General features: G+C 37.4%; 1 protein-coding gene across 1 annotated transcript in view; it reads left to right on the top strand.

The window, feature by feature from the left end:
* Positions 1-21,290, top strand: part of KCNH7 (potassium voltage-gated channel subfamily H member 7) — a gene marked incomplete at its 5' end in the record, with an annotated part of 242,614 nt that overhangs the window by 125,229 nt on the left and 96,095 nt on the right. Inside the window, one exon of the mRNA XM_080620270.1 lies at positions 17,087-17,242. Coding sequence (XP_080476396.1) covers positions 17,087-17,242 — 156 coding nt within the window. The remainder of the gene's footprint in view (positions 1-17,086; positions 17,243-21,290) is intronic.

Raw genomic sequence — 21,290 nt, 5'->3', positions numbered from 1 at the left:
ATACACAAATTGCACATTACTGACAATATTTAGCGCGACACTTCAGTCAGTGGGACTTCTCACAAGCTAAAAATTATCATCTGCTTAATTGTCTAGTTGAATCCCAGCCAATGGGCTTCATTATACTCTTTATAGGTTTTATCATTTTGACCTTTACCGCACAGTAAATTTTGCCCTTCTTGTGGTATTTATAACATGCTCTATGCCATACTTGCAAAGGAGATTACCACAGATTTATCCACTGCAATTAGAAAATGATGAGATTTCAGTGGACTGTAGTGATTGCACTCTACATAAAAGTGCATATTGTATATATTAAAAATTATTATCTTTAAATAGGCTTTTAAAATTTGTGATATTGTCAAAAATTACATAAATAGAATTACATTTACACATTTAATTTCCTGAAGTAAAGGTGACTCAATCAGCACATAAGATCTGTAAGAATCATAAGTCTTTCGCAAAAATAATATCATCCCAGACATTTAGGAAAATAAAAATGGAGGTTTAGGTCTGATCATTCATTTTCCCATGTAGCAAACTTTAACATTATGATGAAGCTACAGTTTTGAATGTAATTTTCTCCATTCATGTTTCCCATTCTTATTTTACTATTCTTCATTTTTTTCAACTACTCAGTCCTGCATATCATGAATGAATTATTCAGGAAACCATATAGGGCATTTAACTGTTGCCTTTAGGACCAGTTTCCCTAAGATGAATCTGTAACCTGTAAAAGAAGATAACTCATAAGACCTGAAGTTGCAAAATTCCTATAAAGTTGCAGTTTTGGAAGAAAATCATCAATATAAAAATTCAAACTGAACAATTCAGCTGTATACAGTAGTTTTACATTAAAAGGTGTCAGACTATTTTGACCACTGATGATCAGAGGGCTGGAGCACCTCCCCTATGAAGATAGTATGAGACAGTTGGGGTTGTTCAGCCTGGAGAAGAAGAAGCTCCAAGGAGACCTGATAGCAGCCTTCCATTACCTAAAAGGGGATACAAGCAAGCTGGAGAGAGCTTTTTTACAAGGGCATGTAGTGATATGACAAGGGGTAATGCCTTTAAACTTGAAGAGTCTAGATTTAAATTAGACATCAGGAAGAGAGGGTTTGAGACACTGGAACAGGTTGCCCAGAGAAGTCGTGAATGCCTGCTCCCTGGAAGTGTCCAAGGCCAGATTGGATGGGGCTTTGAGGAACCTGATCTAGTGGAAGGTGTCCCTACCCATGGCAGGGGAGTTGAAACTAGATGATTTTTAAGATCACTTACAACCCAACCCATTTTATGGTTCTACCATACTAGTAAGATATATGTTACTCACTTGCTGAGGGTCATCAGTTTAGCAAGTTGAAAGATAACAAATGCCTCAAGTTATTAAACTTCAAAATCAAGAAGGACTGAATTCAGCAAATAGATTATATGAGCAAAATACTTTTTGACTTATATTTGACAGGGTTCTGCTAAAAGATATTTTCAAGACCGAATACATGATGACTTAGCATCAGCCCTTTCTATTCTTGATTATTAGCCAGGATTTCATTGCAATTCAGCCCATACAAATGAGCAAAATTATAAGCAGACTTTATTTCCCATATAGATAACTAAATAAATTATGAAAGTTGTCTTAAGTATCGGCATATGGAAGACACATTTTGACAGAGTGGACTGTGGATGTGAACACTATATTATTTTTTTATTATAAATTCCATTTTGTATCCATGCCTGAAGCAGCTTATGTCTCAAACATGTTACTGTAATACATTAGAAACAGATGTTCAGGGAAAGCTGATAGGCTATTACAGAAAATTGAAAGCCAAGATGGAAAATAAAAGGCCTTAAACTCAGATTTCCATTCACTAGGTTTTTTACAAAAATGTTCACGGGGGGGTGAATGTGCCAGAGCCTCCCAGAGGAGCCTGTGAGCCAGAGAAGTCTTTCTTTAGACAGCAACCAAATTTTCATCTTCCAGAAAACATTAGAAAACATATTTTGGGAACAATTTTATCCATTTGCAAAGCATTCATTTTTGAAGTGATTTTGTGGTAAAAATTCCTCTACTACATCTGTGTTTCTTACTTTCCTGTGTTGTCCCCAAGGAGTAAATCAGAAGCCAAGAGTGTGTCTGTATACGATACAGTAATGTTTGCCAAGAGATGGTAAGAGATCTACAGCCTAATAGGGGCTCTGAGGAAGCATGCATAAGTGATAGGAAGGAAAAGCAGCCAGCAGAGCATCTCATGTGGGAGAGCCTGAGTCACTAGCTGTAGGTTCTGTAGTGACAGGACTTTGGACTCACCCATTTTGATGAAGTGGATTAAGCTTGGATGTGTATTCTGAACTAGATGCCACACAGAAGCAGTTGATAAGCACAATTTTATTTAGCTATTTAGTCAACAATTGTGTTCAACTTGAAGAAACAAGCTGGAAAAATAAAATCATGGTAAGGCAGCTGAAACACTACGTGAAGACTACCAAAAATCCATCCCTCTAGGAAGGATGCATTTCCAACCCTCTTCCATTTAGTGTTTAGCACAAGAAAACTTAATTCTGGGGTTGCCAATGATCTCTCTCATTAATATTATTCATCATTCACCCCTTTTTTTTTTTTTTTGAATTTTCACTTCATCCTAACAAAAAGCAATGTTTTGCTATTAAACTCTTTAGATTTAGATATTCAGCTTAGAAAATCCAACTCACTCCATGGAATTACCGTTTTTCTAGGAAAAAAAAAAAAAAAAAAAAAAAAAAAAAAAAAAAAAAAAAAAAAACCACACACTAAAGATGTTCTTGACTGCGCTTAGACTATTTTGCCTGAAGCTAATCAGGCAAATATTTTCCATCCCATCCATTATAAAAAGGGCGGTTACAGAACACACACGCATACATCCCCACAGACAAGAAGTCACATGAAGTATTAAGTAAGCATTCAGTCCTCAGCCATGCCCTAGGGCAAGAGTCCAGCAACTTGTGGGAGGGCACCATGCCAGCCTGACAGATGGACATACATATGGGCAGTCAGGACATCATGTGAAGCCATCAAGTATGAGTACTAAGGGCATGATTCCAACCTAAGAACATGGGCTTTCTGTGAAGGTTAAGGGAATGTCAAGCTGGATTTACTTTCAAAAATAAAGAATAAATTCCACTGCCATGTCCGGTAACAATTATGCTCTTATTTAACCTGGTGAACTTGTTGGTAGCTAAAAAGAATTATTATGAGGTAAAGTTTTAACTCACAAGGGAGATTTCATTCTGACAAATAAATGTATTATTTGAGGGGAGATGTAGTTAATGATTTTGCATTGGCAGTGCTTTCACCCTTTGTCACCATCTGGCCTGTGCCTTTCCCCTAATGGAGACAGGAAACAACTATTTGAGCAGCAAATGCAGCCCAGACAGCCAAATGCATCCTCTAGCAATCATTACTGGGAGGGTCAGAGTTGGGAACCGCTGCCCTTTCCTGATGAGGAGAGAATGAGAAGAACAGAGGCACAACAACTCCACACACATTGCCCTGGAGAGTACTGAGTTTACAGTTCTGATGCACCTGAGTGAAAAACAGGCATCTGCATCCCACAGCCATCTGATACTATGTCCATCAAAGAAAGAGGTTAGGAGTCACATCTTGTGAATTTAATTCACTGCTACGACACCATAACCCAAAGATTGGCCAAAGCGTGCTGCCACATGTTGATCCCACTTCTTACTAAGGTCAGGACATAGAAATCTGACTAGATCATGAAAGAGCTGTTTGAAATTTTACCTACTGACTAAGCGTAGCACATGAAATTTTATTCCCAAACACAGGAAGCTGGCACCATCTTGATTTATGGAGCACTGTGTATTCGCAGCAAAGTTGGGCCAGGAAGCACTGAACTCCTCTTTCAATTGAAATGAGGTATACAGAAGAAACATTAGAATTTTATGAAGATGAATTATACATAGGTTTTGTTGATTAGAAGAACTTGTCTGTTTCTTCCAGTCTTGATCTAAAAACATAAAGAAAGGGAGAACTACTGCTTCCTCTGATGGTTCATTCCAGAGTATACAGCTTGAATTATCTGCTTTCAGCTTCTAGACATTTACGTTTTTTCTACCTAGACTCAACAGCTCTTTAGTATTCAGCACTTTCCATGAAGTTACTGATTGCCGTGCAAGTAACTTCTCAAACTACTTTTCACTACATAACAAAGACTGACATCTTTCAGATTCACACCAAAGGAATTTTATGAAAAATGCTATTCCTTTGCTCTTTTTTTATGCCCTCTCCAATTTTTCCATGTCCTTTAAGAATTCAGATGCCAGAAAATGCATGCAGTAATCCAGTTTTAGTTTTCGCAGTGCTATATGTACATAGGGAAATGTTGACTTCTTCTTCTACCTAGGCTTTGCTTGCCATTCTCACAGATTACCCTATTATTTCTTTTGTGATAATGATTTTGTGAGACAAAGACAGTATTCCAGGATATAGCTACCATTTTTTTAGTTTCGGCCTATGTGTCCTGATTCTATAACTATATGATAAAATTTACCATTTCAGAATGCTTTTTTTTTTTCATTTAGTGTCCCACTTACAGAAGAATCCAAATTCTTCTATTTTGACTCATTACCATGTCATTAGCCATTCACAAGCTTTTGAAGCATCCATATGTAGAAGTTATTTTATATTTTCTCCAGACCTTTTCAAAACAAATTAATGCTATTCTGGTCATTTCTGCGGACTTTCACTAGCAACTGGCATTGAATTGTGGTGCTCCATTAATGACATTTTGGAAGCTCTTGGCTTGTAAACTGTGTAATGAGCTTTTCATAAATACAGTGGTATTACTTTATTAGAATATTGTATAACAATCAGTATAATACCTTGCAAAACCATGTGTCTTAATGACTACTTGGTTGGGTTTTATACAAAGAATAATCAAATCAGATTTCTTTTCCATTAATAATGTCTACTGAGTGACATTAATTATATTCCTGTCAGGTATTCTTTATTAAATTAATCTAACATTATAAGTTTCATCCTTTTGCTTAGAACTGATATCAGACTCACTGTCATACAGTCATTTCAACCACTATTATCCCTTTTATGAATGCTTGCACAATATTAGCTTTGTTCCAACCTTCTGGGACTTTGCCCAGCAAGATTTGTTAAGAGGTTACATCAGAGCTGTAGACTGCTGAGTTGTAGGCTGAGACCTTTGATTACAATTTTTCTAAGTTATCTGATCTTTTAGATCTAGCAAAGACTTACCACATTTTAGAAACATTTCTTTAAAGATCTGTCTGATTGTTGCATAATCATTATCATATGCTTATTAACAATTTTACTAGAACTTTTGTTATTGGGATTTTTATGGACTCTTACTATCATTGGAATTATTTTTTGCTTAATGTAGTTACATACCTACTTGCTGTCCTGGGTCTTGCCCTGGTGTTGTCACATTCTTCTGTTAACTTCCTGTATTTCATATCTGTCAGTTTCCACAGATGTGTATTTACTTTCTCCTTTCTCCATTCACTATAGGCCTGTTAATTCCTATTTGTTACCTTAACTTTTCATTCAGTGCAGATGGACTTGCAGCTAAGATTTCCAGCATCATTGAATCATTACTTTTTTTATTAGCCAACATTTCAAGAATTCAGATTTTTCATTCATATATTTGCCTGATTTCTCCTCCCAATTATTTCCTCTTCCATTTTTCTCAACCATAGAAATTTATCCATTTAGAAGAATCACCATTTTACTGCTGGGGAATGTGCTTTGCTTTTCTACACTGACTGCAATTAGGTCACGAAAATCACCCCAAGGGCAGTCATGAAAATCACTCCTAGGGCAGTCATGAAAATCACTCCTAGGGCAGTCATGAACTTCTAGTCCAGGAAGTTATTCATATTTATCAATTCTAATGATATCTTAAATTAAAAATACATCATGTTGGGCATGGAAACTTTTCATTCAAAAACTTTTTTTTTTTATAAAAATTTTGTCTTTTACCAGTGAGTTTCACAAAACTCCAGCACATAGACCTCCCACCACATTTGTTCATATGCATCCAAAATCCCACAATTTTGTGTTTGCAAGAACTCCAGAATACCATGTCTCTTTTAACTACTTTGTTTGTCCTGCGAGGTTTCATTCACTTGTTTTATGATCCTGGTAGCTTGACTAGTCCCATCGGCTTCCCAGATTGGCTTTCTGACTGAGGAGGGCTTCAGATCACCATTTTTGTTAACAAGACCTCACAACAGCAATTGCATACAGGCAGACTCTCTCATTTTCTCTCTGTTCTCTCCCTTCATGTACACTTTTTTGCTAGATTATAATTAAGTACTATAATGCACACATTATGACTTTGCATCTCACATTGTATATGATTACTTAATTTTTTTTTCTACAAGTTTGGATTTTGTGTATTTCTAACTGCTCATGATCAATTCTTTTATAAGCCATCAGGAAGAGTATGTTTCTATGAGTTTCAAGGACGTGATTTCCATGAGAAAGGAATCGATATTTAGAAAATGGTACTCTTTCCACTTGGCCAATGGAGCAGGATGCACATTACACTTGTGAAAGTTTGCAGCAATGACAGCATTTCTCTTTTGCCTCAGGGGACTTGCTGCTGATCCATTTTTCTATAGCACCCTTCATACTGTATGGCTATTTAATGCCTCCTTCTTTTTGATATCTGTTAAAAACTTTATCACCAGAAGAACTTACTCTACTTAAAATGACACAGTTTGGGTGAGAACAGAATCTGGATCGTTCTTTTCCTTCATAGTATATACTGGACTAATACTTTGGACAAATGAAACAAATTACTGAAATGGAGTTCTGGCTTTTTTTTTTTTTTTTTACTTTTTTTTTCCCCTTTCATTCTGCTTTGTAAAGTTATTTAGTTGGTTCTTACAATAGTTTATGCAGTTTAATTTGGAGAAACAATTGAGGTTACTTTCACAAAACCATCTTAATCTGCACTTTTTCTGCAAGATGGACAATCTTCAACAAACCTGAGATCCTTCTTCTCATGAACATAATAAGACACTTCTCAGTTGAATGCCCAGAGGTGCATAGCTTCTAATGAGGGTTTAGAAAATAATAGCCGGGGGGGGGGGTTGGGGGGGGTGGGGGGGACAGAGAAGGGGAAAGAAAAAAAAAAGCTAGAAAGAAAGAGGAAAAAATAAAGAAAAAAGGCACCTTCAATTTTAGCACATACAGTTAAATGCATGCTAACTCTTAGCCAACTAGCTGAAATATAAGTAAGTAGAACCATTACTTGTCAGCTAGTTGTTTTTTTAAAGATTTATCTTTAAGGTATAATTAACTTTAACTAAAATCGTGACATACTTTTTGTAAACAGACACCAAAGCTCTGTACTTTACTTTTCTGTTAAAAAAATGTGCAAGAATGTTTCTTACCATTGTTTCTCACCTTGAGCTACTCATCTGTTATTTGTTGAGTGCTACACTATAAATAAGCTTAATGAAAACGTGAATGAAAAAAGTCAAAGCATTTTCACAATGAAATCTAGTTGTTTTCAAAACTATGCTAATTACATGTAATTCCACTGAATTAATGTAATCCCTACTGCTATGACCTTTCTTAATTAAAAATTCTCTGTCTTGACACAGACTGAAAAATAAATTAAAATTACTTAAACTTATATGTAAAGGTCTGTTGATAAAACTGAAAACATAACAAACCCATTTTCACCATGCTGCATTATTATTACTTGGGCTAAGTTATATCATTTGTTTTGACTTACCTCTTCAACTTCAGAGAAGCATCTGATATTTCATAACTGATCTTTCTCAGGTGGTACTGATCATTGTCCAATGACATTGGACAACGACATTAGACATCAGTAATTTTTTATTGTCTGCTGTCAAATATTGAGATGTCCCATGGTTTATGGCATTACATTCTGATTTCTCTTTTGTTAACAGACATAAACTAGTCAAATATATCTGCATTTTAGTACTTAACAAAAAGCTCTTATTTTAATATGTCCTTAGCTCAAGTATATCCTGCAGCTGAACAAACAATGAATTTTCTATTCACTGCTAATCATGAAAATTATTTGTATATATATTTTCAGTGAAATGAACATTTCAAAATATTAATTTTGACTCACAGGATCACAGGAATAACTTGTGCAATGTAGAAAAATCACTTCTAGAAACTTTTGATCCTAGTTTCACAATTGGATTAGTAGATAAGTCACACATTCTTAAAACATGTCTAGTATCCACACAGAACATTGTGTAATTCTTTTTATCTTTTACCTATGTCTTCTGAGCTGTGTCTTTATGTCACCATTTTCCAGTTCCATCTGACTGAAAATGAGCTACCTTGTGTGGCAAGAATGGGAAATTCACAAGCTTCCCATTAAATACACTGAACATCAGTATGTTGTGTATGTATCAGTATGACATGTATCAGTATACTATCTCTTTTAAAAGACTCGTTGCAGAGAACAACTTAAAAATAGATGGCAGGTTGAAATGTATTATGTCCTTTTTCAATTGAATAGCCGTCTTTAAGGGGGATGGGTAGAGACAAGAATATATTTGGCTGATATTTATTAGGGAGCTTACAGCGATTAATGGGACCTGCTCCCTTTGATATTTCACTCCACCCTCCATTTCAAATAGATATCCATTCTGCCACTAAAATTGTTGCTGATAGTAAGATATGATTTATAAGACTGATGTAAGTATTGTAAGGTATTAACTTACAATGCTTAGAGATGAGGAAAAGAACTCTAGTATGAAGTCAACCTGCCCACGTGTGCAGCTACATAACAAATGGAGAATGGGGAGGAAAGGAACATCCAAGGATAATCCTTTCCTTTAGAGCCAAAGTTCTGACAAAACTTGGATAGAATCATAGAATTATAGAATAGTTAGGGTTGGAAAGGACCTTAAGATCATTGTCCTGGGTTCAGCAGTAGCAGTCAGTTTTTCTCCTTCTTAGTAGCTGTTGCAGCACTGTGTTTTTGACTTTCGGCCTGGGAACAGAGCTGATAACACCGATGTTTAGACTGACCAAGGACTTTATGAGTCTCATGCTCTGCCAGGGAGGAGGAGAAGGTGGGAGGAAGCAGGGACAGGACACCTGACCCAAACTAGCCAAAGAGGTATTCCATACCACAGCATGTCATGCCGGGGGATGTAACTGGGAGCTACCCGGAAGGGCACGTCCTCTTTTCAGTCGGGCTCTCTTTTCCGGTGGGCGGTATCGTATTCTCTTCCCTTGTTATTTCTCTTATCATTATTATTATTGGTGGTAGCAGTAGTGATTTGTGTTATACCTTAGTTACTGGACTGTTTTTATCTCAGCCCGTGGGAGTTACATTCTTTCGATTCTCTTCCCCATCCCTCTGGGGGGGTGGGGGGGGAAGTAGACTGCGTGGTTCTGATTTACTGCCTGGGCTTAAACCACGACAGTTCTTTTTGGCGCCCAACGTGGAGCACGAAGGGTTGAGATAACGACAGATGTGTGTCTAATCGTATTTGTGATAATCATTTAGTGTTTTGGATTAATAGTCACTCGTCACAATGCTGATTTATGGGCTCTCAAAGTTGTTGTTTTTGATCTCACAGTCTCAATATGCCGTAGCTTACTTAGAGCCGGTATTTGCTGTGTTAGTATTTTTCAAGTGTGGGGCTTGGGCTAAGGTTATTGTCTCATTGTATTTTATGGTAATGACTTGTAATACAATAGAAAAATTGATCATGAAACTGATCTGGCTTATGTTCCCAGTGTGGTCACCACCTTTATACTTTGGGAAGTATATAATACAAATGCTTAGCAACTATACATCTTTTTTCTCCTTCCTGGGTGGTCAACCTATGAAGGAGACATTCTTTTACCCTCCCGGCTTCTCCTCCTCCCTGGCCCAAGACCCACACTTGATATTTTTGCCTTCCTCAGTCAGCAGAAAGCACTTCCCTTCATGCAGGGGGGAAGTAGACTGCGTGGTTCTAATTTACGGCCTGGGCTTAAACCACGACAATCATCTAGTTCCAACCCCCCTGCCATGGGCAGGGACACCCCACACTAAAACATGCCACCCAAGGCCTCATCCAACCTGGCCTTTAACATCACCAGGCATGGAGCATTCACAACTTCCTTGAGCAACCCATTCCAATGCATCACCACCCTTACAGTAAAGAACTTCTTCCTTATATCCAATCTAAACTTCCCCTCTTTAAGTTTGAACCCATTACCCCTTGTCCTATCACTGCAGTCCCTGATGAAGAGTCCATCCCCAGCATCCTTGTAGGCCCCCTTCAGATACTGGCAGGCTGCTATGAGGTCTCCACGCAGCCTTCTCTTCTCCAGGCTGAACAGCCCCAACTTTCTCAGCCTATCTCCATACGGGAGGTGCTCCAGTCCCCTGATCATCCTCATGGCCCTCCTCTGGACTTGTTCCAACAGTTCCATGTCCTTTTTATGTTGAGGACACCAGAATTGTACACAATACTCCAAGTGAGGTCTCACAAGAGAATAGGGTCTTTACAGGTCAGATGTCCCCACAAATCTGAATAAATGACATCAAGTGCAAAGATACAAAGAGCTACAGATAAAACCAGACAAAAATATTTGTCTGATATTTCTTTCATAGGGTTGTTACTGAATTGAGCAAGTAGCTAGATGGTATCTGTCACCAATGATCTGATTCTACATCACTAAGGGCTGGAAAATTTTCTAAGGGCAGATTCAGTCACTCTTCAGCACATTTTTATTATATAAACAGGCAAGCTAAGTTATGAAAATCTGTTAGTGAATAGTTCTAATTGATACAGAAATGGTCTTGCAAATGCATTTGGAGCCCTTCAACATCATGTGAAATTCTGCAGGAGTTTTGCATGACTATTCTCAACCTAACACTACAGGGATAGAGTTCTTAGTATGATTTGAGAAAGAAAGCAAACCTCTCCAGTAAGTCCACTGTAAACCAGATTCCTTGTGACATGCTGCATTGCTCCTGGCTTGAGCTTGAATAGAAACACAAAGGAATAGATTTTCAGCCCTTGATTGGTCATGTTGAATCCCCACGTCATGATACATATCATCCCTCAATATTTGACAAACTGGCTTTCGCTCGAATATTCAATACACATCCCCAGTGCAACTGTCCCTAAATGTCAACAAAAGCTCAACTAAGTACCCTATTTTCTTACAGTGGACCTCAAACCAGAGGTAAATAGGCTTCTGTGTTTTAAGCATAAAATGACCTTCTTCAGTGGTAGGTCACAGAAATCCACAAGGCAGAGCAAATATTCACTAGTTACTGCTTTTCTTCTAATTTCCTTTTCTTTGTTTATAACCCTTCAAGGGTACAAGGTGCTGTGCTTTTACTGGTCTCATTAGTAAATTACAACTAGTTGTTTTCAGGTGTCATTCTTCTGCACCATTCACAGCTTGATGAGAGCACTTGCTTGCTAAAACGAGTTTTTAACCCATTTGTTACCAGAATCTTGACAACACATAGACAAAAAGTTTTGGCTTGCTTCCATTTCTTTTCTTAAAGTTTGGCTGAAAGTAGATTTGGAGCAACAGGGAATAAGGTCACAATTTCAGAAGATCACACATGAAGCTGCTTCAAGTAAGGGTATTCTGCTTTTCTTTAGGGCATATCAAGAACACAAAAGTCTTATCAGCAGTGTGCCAGACAGAGCCTTATTTCACAAGGTTTTGTATCCCACTTCCCATCTTGCTTTCTACCTAATTCATCTACCACACAGTCCCTGTGATACTACTACATAGGTCCATATGAGGAGCATGTCCATGTCCTTTATCTACCAGCATTTGGTAACAAAAAAGATTATAAACAGCAATTTGACCAGGAAACAAGATTTGAGTTATCAGCATTTCATATACTCATAAAGGCCTTGTTACTACTTGTATTTGCCATACTAAACATGATGAACAAAACCCACAGCCTCAGCCTTCCTGAATGTCTGACAAGCAGGACAGTCTTTCTTTTCCCAAGACCAGAGCATACATTGAATTTCATTAAATTCCCTTTACTTTCCTCCTGGACAAGAATTGCCGTGGACCTGAATAAACAGAGTAACCAACTTTCTGAGACCTGCCCCAGTCTGGAAGTAGTACAGAGAGATGCCTTTTTTGTCCAATAGGGAAAAATATTGAATTCGGGGGGCTAAGGAGTTAGTAGAAAGCCATGCCTTCGCTTTTCATCCCAAACACAAAGACTCCATGAAGAATGGGCAAAGTTTCATTCTCCCTCAGATTCTCTCTCTTTGCTTTCCCCAAAGAACTTCTTATTAACATTCGGAAATCCCCTTGACCCGTGGTGTGATGAAAGGACAAATAAAGCTGTAAATATGATACAAGATAGTAAAAAAATGCTGTTGGTTATATTTTATTACATGATGCTCTTTGTATTTATAGAAGTCAACTCTTTCTTAACAGAGAAATGTTAAGTTTCTATTTAGTATAACTGATCAGACTGTAATAATGTCAGAGTAACTAACCAAAAATTAATCTATGAAAACAATACATATTTCGCATTACTAAAAAAATATGAACTATGCAGACTTTTCTGTGCTCCTTTTCAGTAAAATGCTGATAGAATACTAAGCTTAGTACACAATTTAATATAAAATGTATTTAGTTGCATTTCTAATATAATTAATAATTAAAGATTTTAATTTATAATGTAAGGCATAAACTCTGTGTTTGTGGTTAATATGTTCTAAGGCTATGCCTCAGAGAGAAGGGATTTTGAGCATTCATTTTGATGAAAAAATGTGAATTATATTGAGGGAAGTGAAGGGTAATTATTTCCAGAATAAACATGCTGATTATTTAATAAATGTGCAAAGAACACCCAGCTTACTTCTCTTGTCCCTGTATTATCATAAAGTTGTCATATTGCAGAAGTGTCTCATTCAGATCTGAATTTAAACAGAGAACAGGACTGCTTGGCCCTGGAAACACGTACAGCACCTCTGCCTCTAATTTTTAACTGTCTTTGGTCTTGTTCTAGTAGGCAAGCTGTTGGCTCTTCTTTTTGTTTTGTTTTTGTTTATTCATTCTCACCCTCAATACACAAGCAAAAGTGCCTATGGATTGTACAGATACCTACACTGTTCTACTTGTAGGTTGCAGCAGTAAAAAATTGCCATAGTCCTAGAAAACTTTAGTATAAAGTCAACCTGTCCAGAAATTTATATATGCACACAGAGGACATATTCATCATCTTTCTTTATATAGCCTTAGTCAGTTGTCCACAGCAGCTCTGGTAACAAAAAGTAGCTGAGAATTCATAAGTGCTTTGGTGCAGGGAGCCAAGACTGGATCCAAAATATGTTGGAACCAGTTTCAGCCCCAGTGAAGGCAGTCCTTAAATTTGGACAAAGGTAGGGAAGTCTGAATCTTTTAATTATGAAATGCAGATAGTAACTGTCAGACTCATTCAGGGCAACAGGGCTGCAGAGCCATCCTGTAGAACCGCGGTGGATTTTCAAGGATCTCTATTGTGTGAAACGTGGGGCTTCTGTAGAATTAGGACAATTGCCTAAATGCCACACTGTCTCATTTTCAGAGATCCTTTGAGCTTGGCATATGTAATGGCCTGTGAAAATTTTATTCCTAGGAAAGCTGAATCAAAATAGTTGCTTGGGATGTGTCATTTCTCAAAGTTTTCTTGTCAGAATTTTTTATACGGGAATGGAGGATCCTTAATTTGGAATGCCTCTACCGTTGTATTAATTGTATTGCCCTCTCCCAATTGCTTATAAAGGAAGCTATTACAATTCAAATAAATTACTGAAGTTGTATCTCGAAGATGCAGCCTGATAAAAATCTTTCCTAAAATCTTCTGTAGAAAATCACTGGAAAGGTGGATAGAACCAGAATGAACCAGATTGATTGGTTTGATGTGCCTCCTTTGTACTGCTTTCATGAAGCAAGTCAACTTTAAACACTATGCAGTCAGATATTTAAATAGGCTTTATCACCAGAATTGCCAAAGGTGCAATATATCCTTCTATAGCACTAACATATCTTGAATCTTTATTTCTTAAATATTTATTGACACTTATATATGCATTTTGGTGGTTATTTGTTTCACACCAGCCTGTCTGGTCTTGTGAAAATCACACTGTTGAATGCATAGCTATAGAATGACTGCACAACTCTCAGGGGACCAGAATCTTTCCTTCACATATGGATGTTTTGCCACTTATTTAACTAGATGAAATAGTAGGCTTTAAAATGGCAGAGACAAAATAAAACAATCCCTTATAACCGTGGAATTCAAGCTGACAAGAAAATATCCAGCTTTTCTCTTTATCATCTCCAGTGATGATAACAAGAAAGCACAACAGGTATATTTCAATACTACTTCTCAATGGCAATCTTTAGAAAATCCAGATATATTCCTGGATATTGAATCTATTAATTATAAAGGTATAATTATTCTGTTTATATCATGCAATTGCCCTGTTCCATTACATGAGAAATGCAAATTCCAGAAACTTCATTACAATTTTCATTGCTCATCAGAAGCATTTCTTACTCTTGAAATACTCAGCATAGAGACAAAACAGGGAAAACATGCTGTGTGCAATGAAAAGCAGTGGAATGCCAGGGTGTAAATACCAGACAAGATTGTTTATAAACTACCTATTTGTTAATATTTCTTTATTGCCATCAACTACAACTCTGAGCTTATCTTCTGAATTTGCTAGTATTCTTTCTTTGCATCCAAATCTTATTTTTCAGTCAGCCTAAGATCTTCCTTGTTATTTTGTATTTTGTGTTTCTTTATTGCCATTTCTATAGAGATAGATAGATAGATACTGATAAATGGATAGCAGATAACAGTTTCTGTACTGAAGAAAAACACCAACAATGACTACGACAGGCATTGTATTCTGGTTAATTGTGGAATTCCAATTCCAGTAATTCACACAAAGTAAATATTCTATGCCTCTTAAAAAGCTTAGATGTCTTGGAAAAACTTCAGGTTAATGAACTACACTGGACTCATTAATTAGCCTTCTGGTGTAATTTGTCTTCAAGGAACTCTGCTGAATTATACCAGATATGAATCCTTCCCATTTTTTGTTCCCAAAATATTTCTATATCCAGCTTAAATTTTTAACCCTGTGCTCTTTTTGCCTTGTTCTTAAGCTGTAGTCTGACAAACAGTTTCTGCATTTCCCCAGAGATGTGAATCCGTAGCTCCAGCACAAAAGAAGTTTGTAAATACTTGAGGGTGGAATGTTCTACATAAACGGGAGATAGTGTCATTACTTAGCACTGTGGGAAGCATTTCAAAAGCCGAGAAACAAGCAGGAAAGTTTTTAATGAAGCCCTTGTCATCCTCATTTGTGAAAACAAATAAATATTTTATCTGCTGGAGTCCAGTGTTCTTCAAAACCAGGTGTGCCTCAGCCTAGCTCCACTTCCAGTCCTTTGTGTTTGAGGGATATCTCCTCAACCTATAAATCTGCATTTCAAAACATAGTCTATATCATGAAATAGTATTTCCTTCCAAACAAATCAATAAATATAATTTTGACTGTTTAAACTCAAAATGTATTTTTATAAGTTAGCTAAACCCACAAAGATTATTTCTAAATTCTTTTCAGACCCTCTGTTTAAGCAGTCTATGTTGCAATGCTTGGCCTGCAGCGCTTCTATTTTTAGCTCTAATGGAACAGTCTTAAATTGCTTATTTTCTGTTTACTAAAGTCATTGAGCTTGTAACCATGGCAACTGTGGCAAGTGCCACAGCTAAACTGTTTTATTAAATGGATTGAAGGTACAGCTGCAAAACTTGAAAGGCCAGCATGTCAATTTTATACATAGCTCAAAGTGGCATATATACTACATTATAGCAAGTACTGTATTAAATATGAGGACCCAGAATCTGATCGTGGTTATAATGATATAAATCTTTACTATCTCTCTCCTCAACAGGAAAAAAAAAAAAAAAGAAAATAAGAAAAAAAAAAAGAAATTATTCTTGTGTAACCCAGATCAGGATCTGTTTTTGTCGAATTGCACAGCCTGTCAAGTTTCAGTGATTACTGCATTTGAATGCATAAATTGCAGATGATGTGCATTAAACCAGTCCCTAGTTATCATGGAAAGACATTATCTCACAGTTGTGTTTGCATGAAGCTTTTAGCACATTATGGTATTGCTTACAGCATTCACATTATTTTTGGAACCACTATGGTCTGTTAATAGAAAGAATTAAATCAAAACTAATGACTCTGTCAAATTAAACTTCTGAAGAGTTATACTGGATGAATTAACACAAAGAATTTTTTAAATCTCTAATTAGGCATTTGAACAAGAACACCCTGAGTACAAGGTGTTAAGAAATTACACCTTCTGTTCATTTCAGTGTAAGCTGGGTATGCTCCACATATATGAAAACTAGGGTACCTTTAAATTCGTACTTCAGTTAAGTCAAATACTTCTGAAGATTTTTGAAAAGTGTTACCACAGTGTAGAAGTCTTTTGTGAGAGAATATAAAAGCCCATGGGATCAGAGAAGAAATATAACTTTTAACAAAAACCTAAACATTATACAGCCCCAGAAAGAGAATAAAGAGAGTTGAGAGTTAAAATAAGGATAGTGATATATTTACACCCATAAATATTTAATGCATGATTCATCCTGTTGTAATAGAAGAAAAGCTTGAAGAATGTGTGACATTTAGAAGAATGGGGTTCTGCTCTCTTCACTAGTGTTGTGTTTGGAACAGTGTTTGCATTGCTGCTTTTGGTGCTAAATGTCTCCAGATCAGAAGTGTGTCTATCTATCTAGATACTCCTAGTGAATAAAAAACAAAGAGTAAAATTGGCATTTTAAAGGAGAAATCTTTTAGAAGAGCTAATAATCTAATAAATTATCAAAAGATGTATTTCTTTCTATGAAAATATTCCTGTTTAAATTATAGTGTGTGTCATGTTCAATTAATAAATTTAAAGAAATATTCTTCACTATCTGTTGGTGTAACTGGAATTACTGGAGTGAAAAAAAAGTTTTCTTTCATTTATTTATTTATTTTTCTCCATTTTCAGGATCTACCTTCATTTGCAACACCCACATAATTCCAGTGAAAAATCAAGAGGGAGTAGCAATGATGTTTATTATTAATTTTGAGTATGTTACAGATGAAGAGAATGTGGTATCTCCTGAGAAATGCAAGCCAATATTGCCATCCAAACTTGTAAATCGTAAGTTTTTAAAAGTTGTCAGTTCTCTGCTTACCTCTACTCTTAGCTGGGACAGTAATTAACCTGGGCAATAATGATACCAGAGAAATTACGCAATTCACATTGCCTGATTCATTTAAGATAGAATTCAAAACAATAATCAGTTAAATATAGCAAACCTGTTGTAATGTTGGCAAGATAATCTATCATATCTTTGGTAGCACTAACAGCACAGATCTTGTGAGTACTAGGAAATGTAAAATCATTAAAACATTTCAGAGAAATACATTACCCTTGACATAAATTATTCTGAATGGAAAATTGAAAAAAAAAAAATCATTATGATACTGCCCAAGTATTTCACCTTAGCTTATTCAGAATTGACTATTTCTATCTTCCTTCTGATTAAAAATAGTTGGTGGAGTGTGTGATAAAATAAGACTAGAAAATATAAATCATGTGGAAAAACAAGTTAAAACATAAACATTCTGATTTTACCACATTATTTAACCAAAGTATTTAAATTAGCTTTAAGGATGTGGGGGTTTTTGGTTATAGCAAATGCTTTTGTTTCAGTTCTACTCTGGAACATTAAGTATTGTCAAAATCAGAAAACTCTGCACAAAACAAAGTCAACTTCTTACATAGATACACTGTGCAGCGTCCTGTCACACTATCTGCAGAATGTGTGCTCTTTTCCTGACCTTCACTTTGTGCAGAAACAGCACATGATCCTTCTGCTTTGCATCTGCACTCCCATAATTGCTCCCATGACAAGATTTACCAGGACATATCCCCATTTGTACAAGCTCTTAGTAAAGCACAGCATGCTCTTATGGTGAGCATTAACACTCTCCCCTGGCTGGCTCAGCAACAGTTGGAAAATACCTTTTAACAATGTAATAATCTTTAACGTTAGTACGATAAAGGGATCTGGAACCTAACTTGCTGATTGTTATATCAACACTTCAGCTTTCTCTAGATAGGAGACAAAGACCAGTATGATCTTCACTGCAAGAAGCGAGGGGAGAATTTTCTCGATGTAAGCGCTGTGCTACCTGAAGTGATGACATGCAAGTTATGTTGAGAAGACTGTAAGGAGGAAGCCTGTAGCTGTGCATATAACACTACTACCAGGTTCCTTATGTTGAAAGCGGTCTTTGCCATTCTTCATAATCTGGACATTCTGCACTATATCTTCTGGACAAAATGCACAGGATCTCACTCAAAGCTCTGCGACTTTTGAAAAAATGCATAAAGAAAAAGTCCCCCCATCATTCACATTTTTAAAAAATTGCGATTTATTTCTATGACTAATGGTGATACTAAAAAATATTGTTTTCATTAAGCATGGAGAGAGAGTTCTGACTGAATCACTCCAGATGGGCCAAAGTCCCTCCACTTATGTCTGTATAACCCTACAATGGCAGTCAATATAATACTGTGGAAAAGAAAATTTCCATTGCTGGAAACTAGCAGTATGAAGATAATTATTGTTCACCAAGTATCACATGATTTCAAAGAGCCTTTGAAAATATTCTTTACAATGCATATTTATAATCTTGTGCTTTTATACTTCATTTTCTTATTCTGTTTTGTAGGGGAGGTTTTGTTGGTTTGTTTGGGTTTTTTTTTTTTGGTTGGGGTTTTTTAAGAACCAATACAGCAGTATTTTTAATTTTTCTTGAGATATAAAGAACACATTTTTATTTTTGTAGTAAAGTTATTGGAAAAAATTCTGCTAATTATTATCAGAAAAATAATAAAATTGCGTCAGAGAAAAAAAATATAAAAAATATATCAAGTAAATCCCACTCATACTCTATTTCAGGATGCTATGATTTTGTGAATTTTGAACGTTTTACTTCCCAGATTAAAAAAAAAAATAAATTGTTCAGCTGTTCCATACTTAATATGGTTTATTTTATTATTGACAAAGTAGAAGGTAAAATACCAGTTGGGGGCTGAAGAACTTTGTGTCCTGAAAAAGAGCTGCTATGTATGAAACATCACTGTACATTTTCAAGTGTTGTCACTTGCCGTATTTTAAAGTGAAAAGCCACTAAAGAGGACATCTGCAAAAAAAAGCACTTAAAACATCCTCTCTTCGTTTACAGTATTTACTCCTGACATAGATAGAGGATTTCCTTGCTGAGAGTTCATGAAAAAAGAATAGCTGGGGCTCCAAGCTCAGTGCATAATAGAGAAGGATCAAGGTGCAAAAGGAGGCAAAGAGAGGTGACTTGAACCATTTTTCTGCTAGTGGGTACAGCCAGATGCCAGAAACTGGCAGAAACTAGAGCAGGCAAATGGCTGCTCTTACTCCTACCTAGTTGCTTACGGTTTCAGAGCAGACTGTTGTGTGGGCAGGATAGGAAGAATGGTGATACAAAATATGCTACAAAGCCCAGAATTCTTCTTGGCAGAGAGAATTCTCAAGAAAGAGGAAAACCTGTGCAAAAAATGTAGAAATAGCTGCAAGATATTGATTACAGTCCAATGGTAGATTTGAATCACAAAAACAACCCAACCAATCAACCAAACAAACAAAAGCCTTGGAATTTAGAAAAGGCAGAGAGAGACCAATAAGCAACAAACGTCACAAAAAAGGGTGGATTGTTTACAAGCAAAACCATGGTTTTTAAGTCATGTTCTCACCACAAGGCAAATAGCATATCATAGAATCATAGAATAGTTAGGGTTGGAAAGGACCTTAAGATCATCTAGTTCCAACCCCCCTGCCATGGGCAGGGACACCTCACACTAAACCATGCCACCCAAGGCCTCATCCAACCTGGCCTTTAACATCGCCAAGGATGGAGCATTCACAGCGTCCTTGGGAAACCCATTCCTGTGACTCACCACCCTCACAGTAAAGAATTTCTTCCTTAGATCCAATCAAACTTCCCCTCTTTAAGTTTGAACCCATTACCCCTTGTCCTGTCACTACAGTCCCTGATGAAGAGTCCATCCCCAGCATCCTTGTAGGCCCCCTTCAGATACTGGCAGGCTGCTGTGAGGTCTCCACGCAGCCTTCTCTTCTCCAGGCTGAACAGCCCCAACTTTCTCAGCCTGTCTTCATACGGGAGGTGCTCCAGTCCCCTGATCATCCTCGTGGCCCTCCTCTGGACTTGTTCCAACAGTTCCATGTCCTTTTTCTGTTGAGGACACCAGAACTGCACACAATACTCCAAGTGAGGTCTCACGGGAGCAGAGTAGAGGGGCAGGATCACCTCCTTCGACCTGCTGGTCACGCTCCTCTTGATGCAGCCCAGGATACGGTTGGCTTTCTGGGCTGCGAGCGCACACTGCTGGCTCAGGTTCATTTTCTCATTGACCAACACCCCCAAGTCCTTCTCTGCAGGGCTGCTCTGAATCTCTTCTCTGCCCAACCTGTAGCTGTGCCTGGGATTGCTCCGACCCAGGTGTAGGACCTTGCACTTGGCATGGTTAAACTTCATCAGGTTGGCATCAGCCCACCTCACAAGCGTGTCGAGGTCCCTCTGGATGGCATCCCTTCCCTCCAGCGTATCAACTGAACCACACAGCTTGGTGTCATTGGCAAACTTGCTGAGGGTGCACTCAATCCCGCTGTCCATGTCACCGACAAAGATGTTGAACAAGACCGGTTCCAACACCGATCCCTGAGGGATACCACCCGTAACAGCTCTCCAGCCGGACATCGAGCCATTGACCACAACTCTTTGCGTGTGGCCATCCAGCCAGTTCTTTATCCACCGTGTGGTCCACCCATCAAATTGATGTCTCTCCAATTTAGAGACAAGGATGTCATGTGGGACAGTGTCGAATGCTTTGCACAAATCCAGACAGATGATGTCAACTGCTCTGCCCCTGTCCATCAGTTCTGTAGCCCCATCGTAGAAGGCCACCAAATCAGTCAGGCAGGGTTTCCCCTTAGTGAAGCCATGCTGGCTGTCACCAACCACCTCCTTGTTTTTCATGTGCCTTAGCATGCCTTCCAGGAGAATCTGCTCCAAGAGTTTGCCAGGCACAGAGGTGAGACTGACTGGTCTGTAATTCCCCGGGTCATCCATTTTCCCCTTCTTGA

Source organism: Psittacula echo, assembly GCF_963264785.1.
Source record: "Psittacula echo genome assembly, chromosome: 6".
Lineage (NCBI taxonomy): Eukaryota > Metazoa > Chordata > Aves > Psittaciformes > Psittacidae > Psittacula > Psittacula echo.
This window is presented reverse-complemented; position numbering and strand designations above follow the sequence as displayed.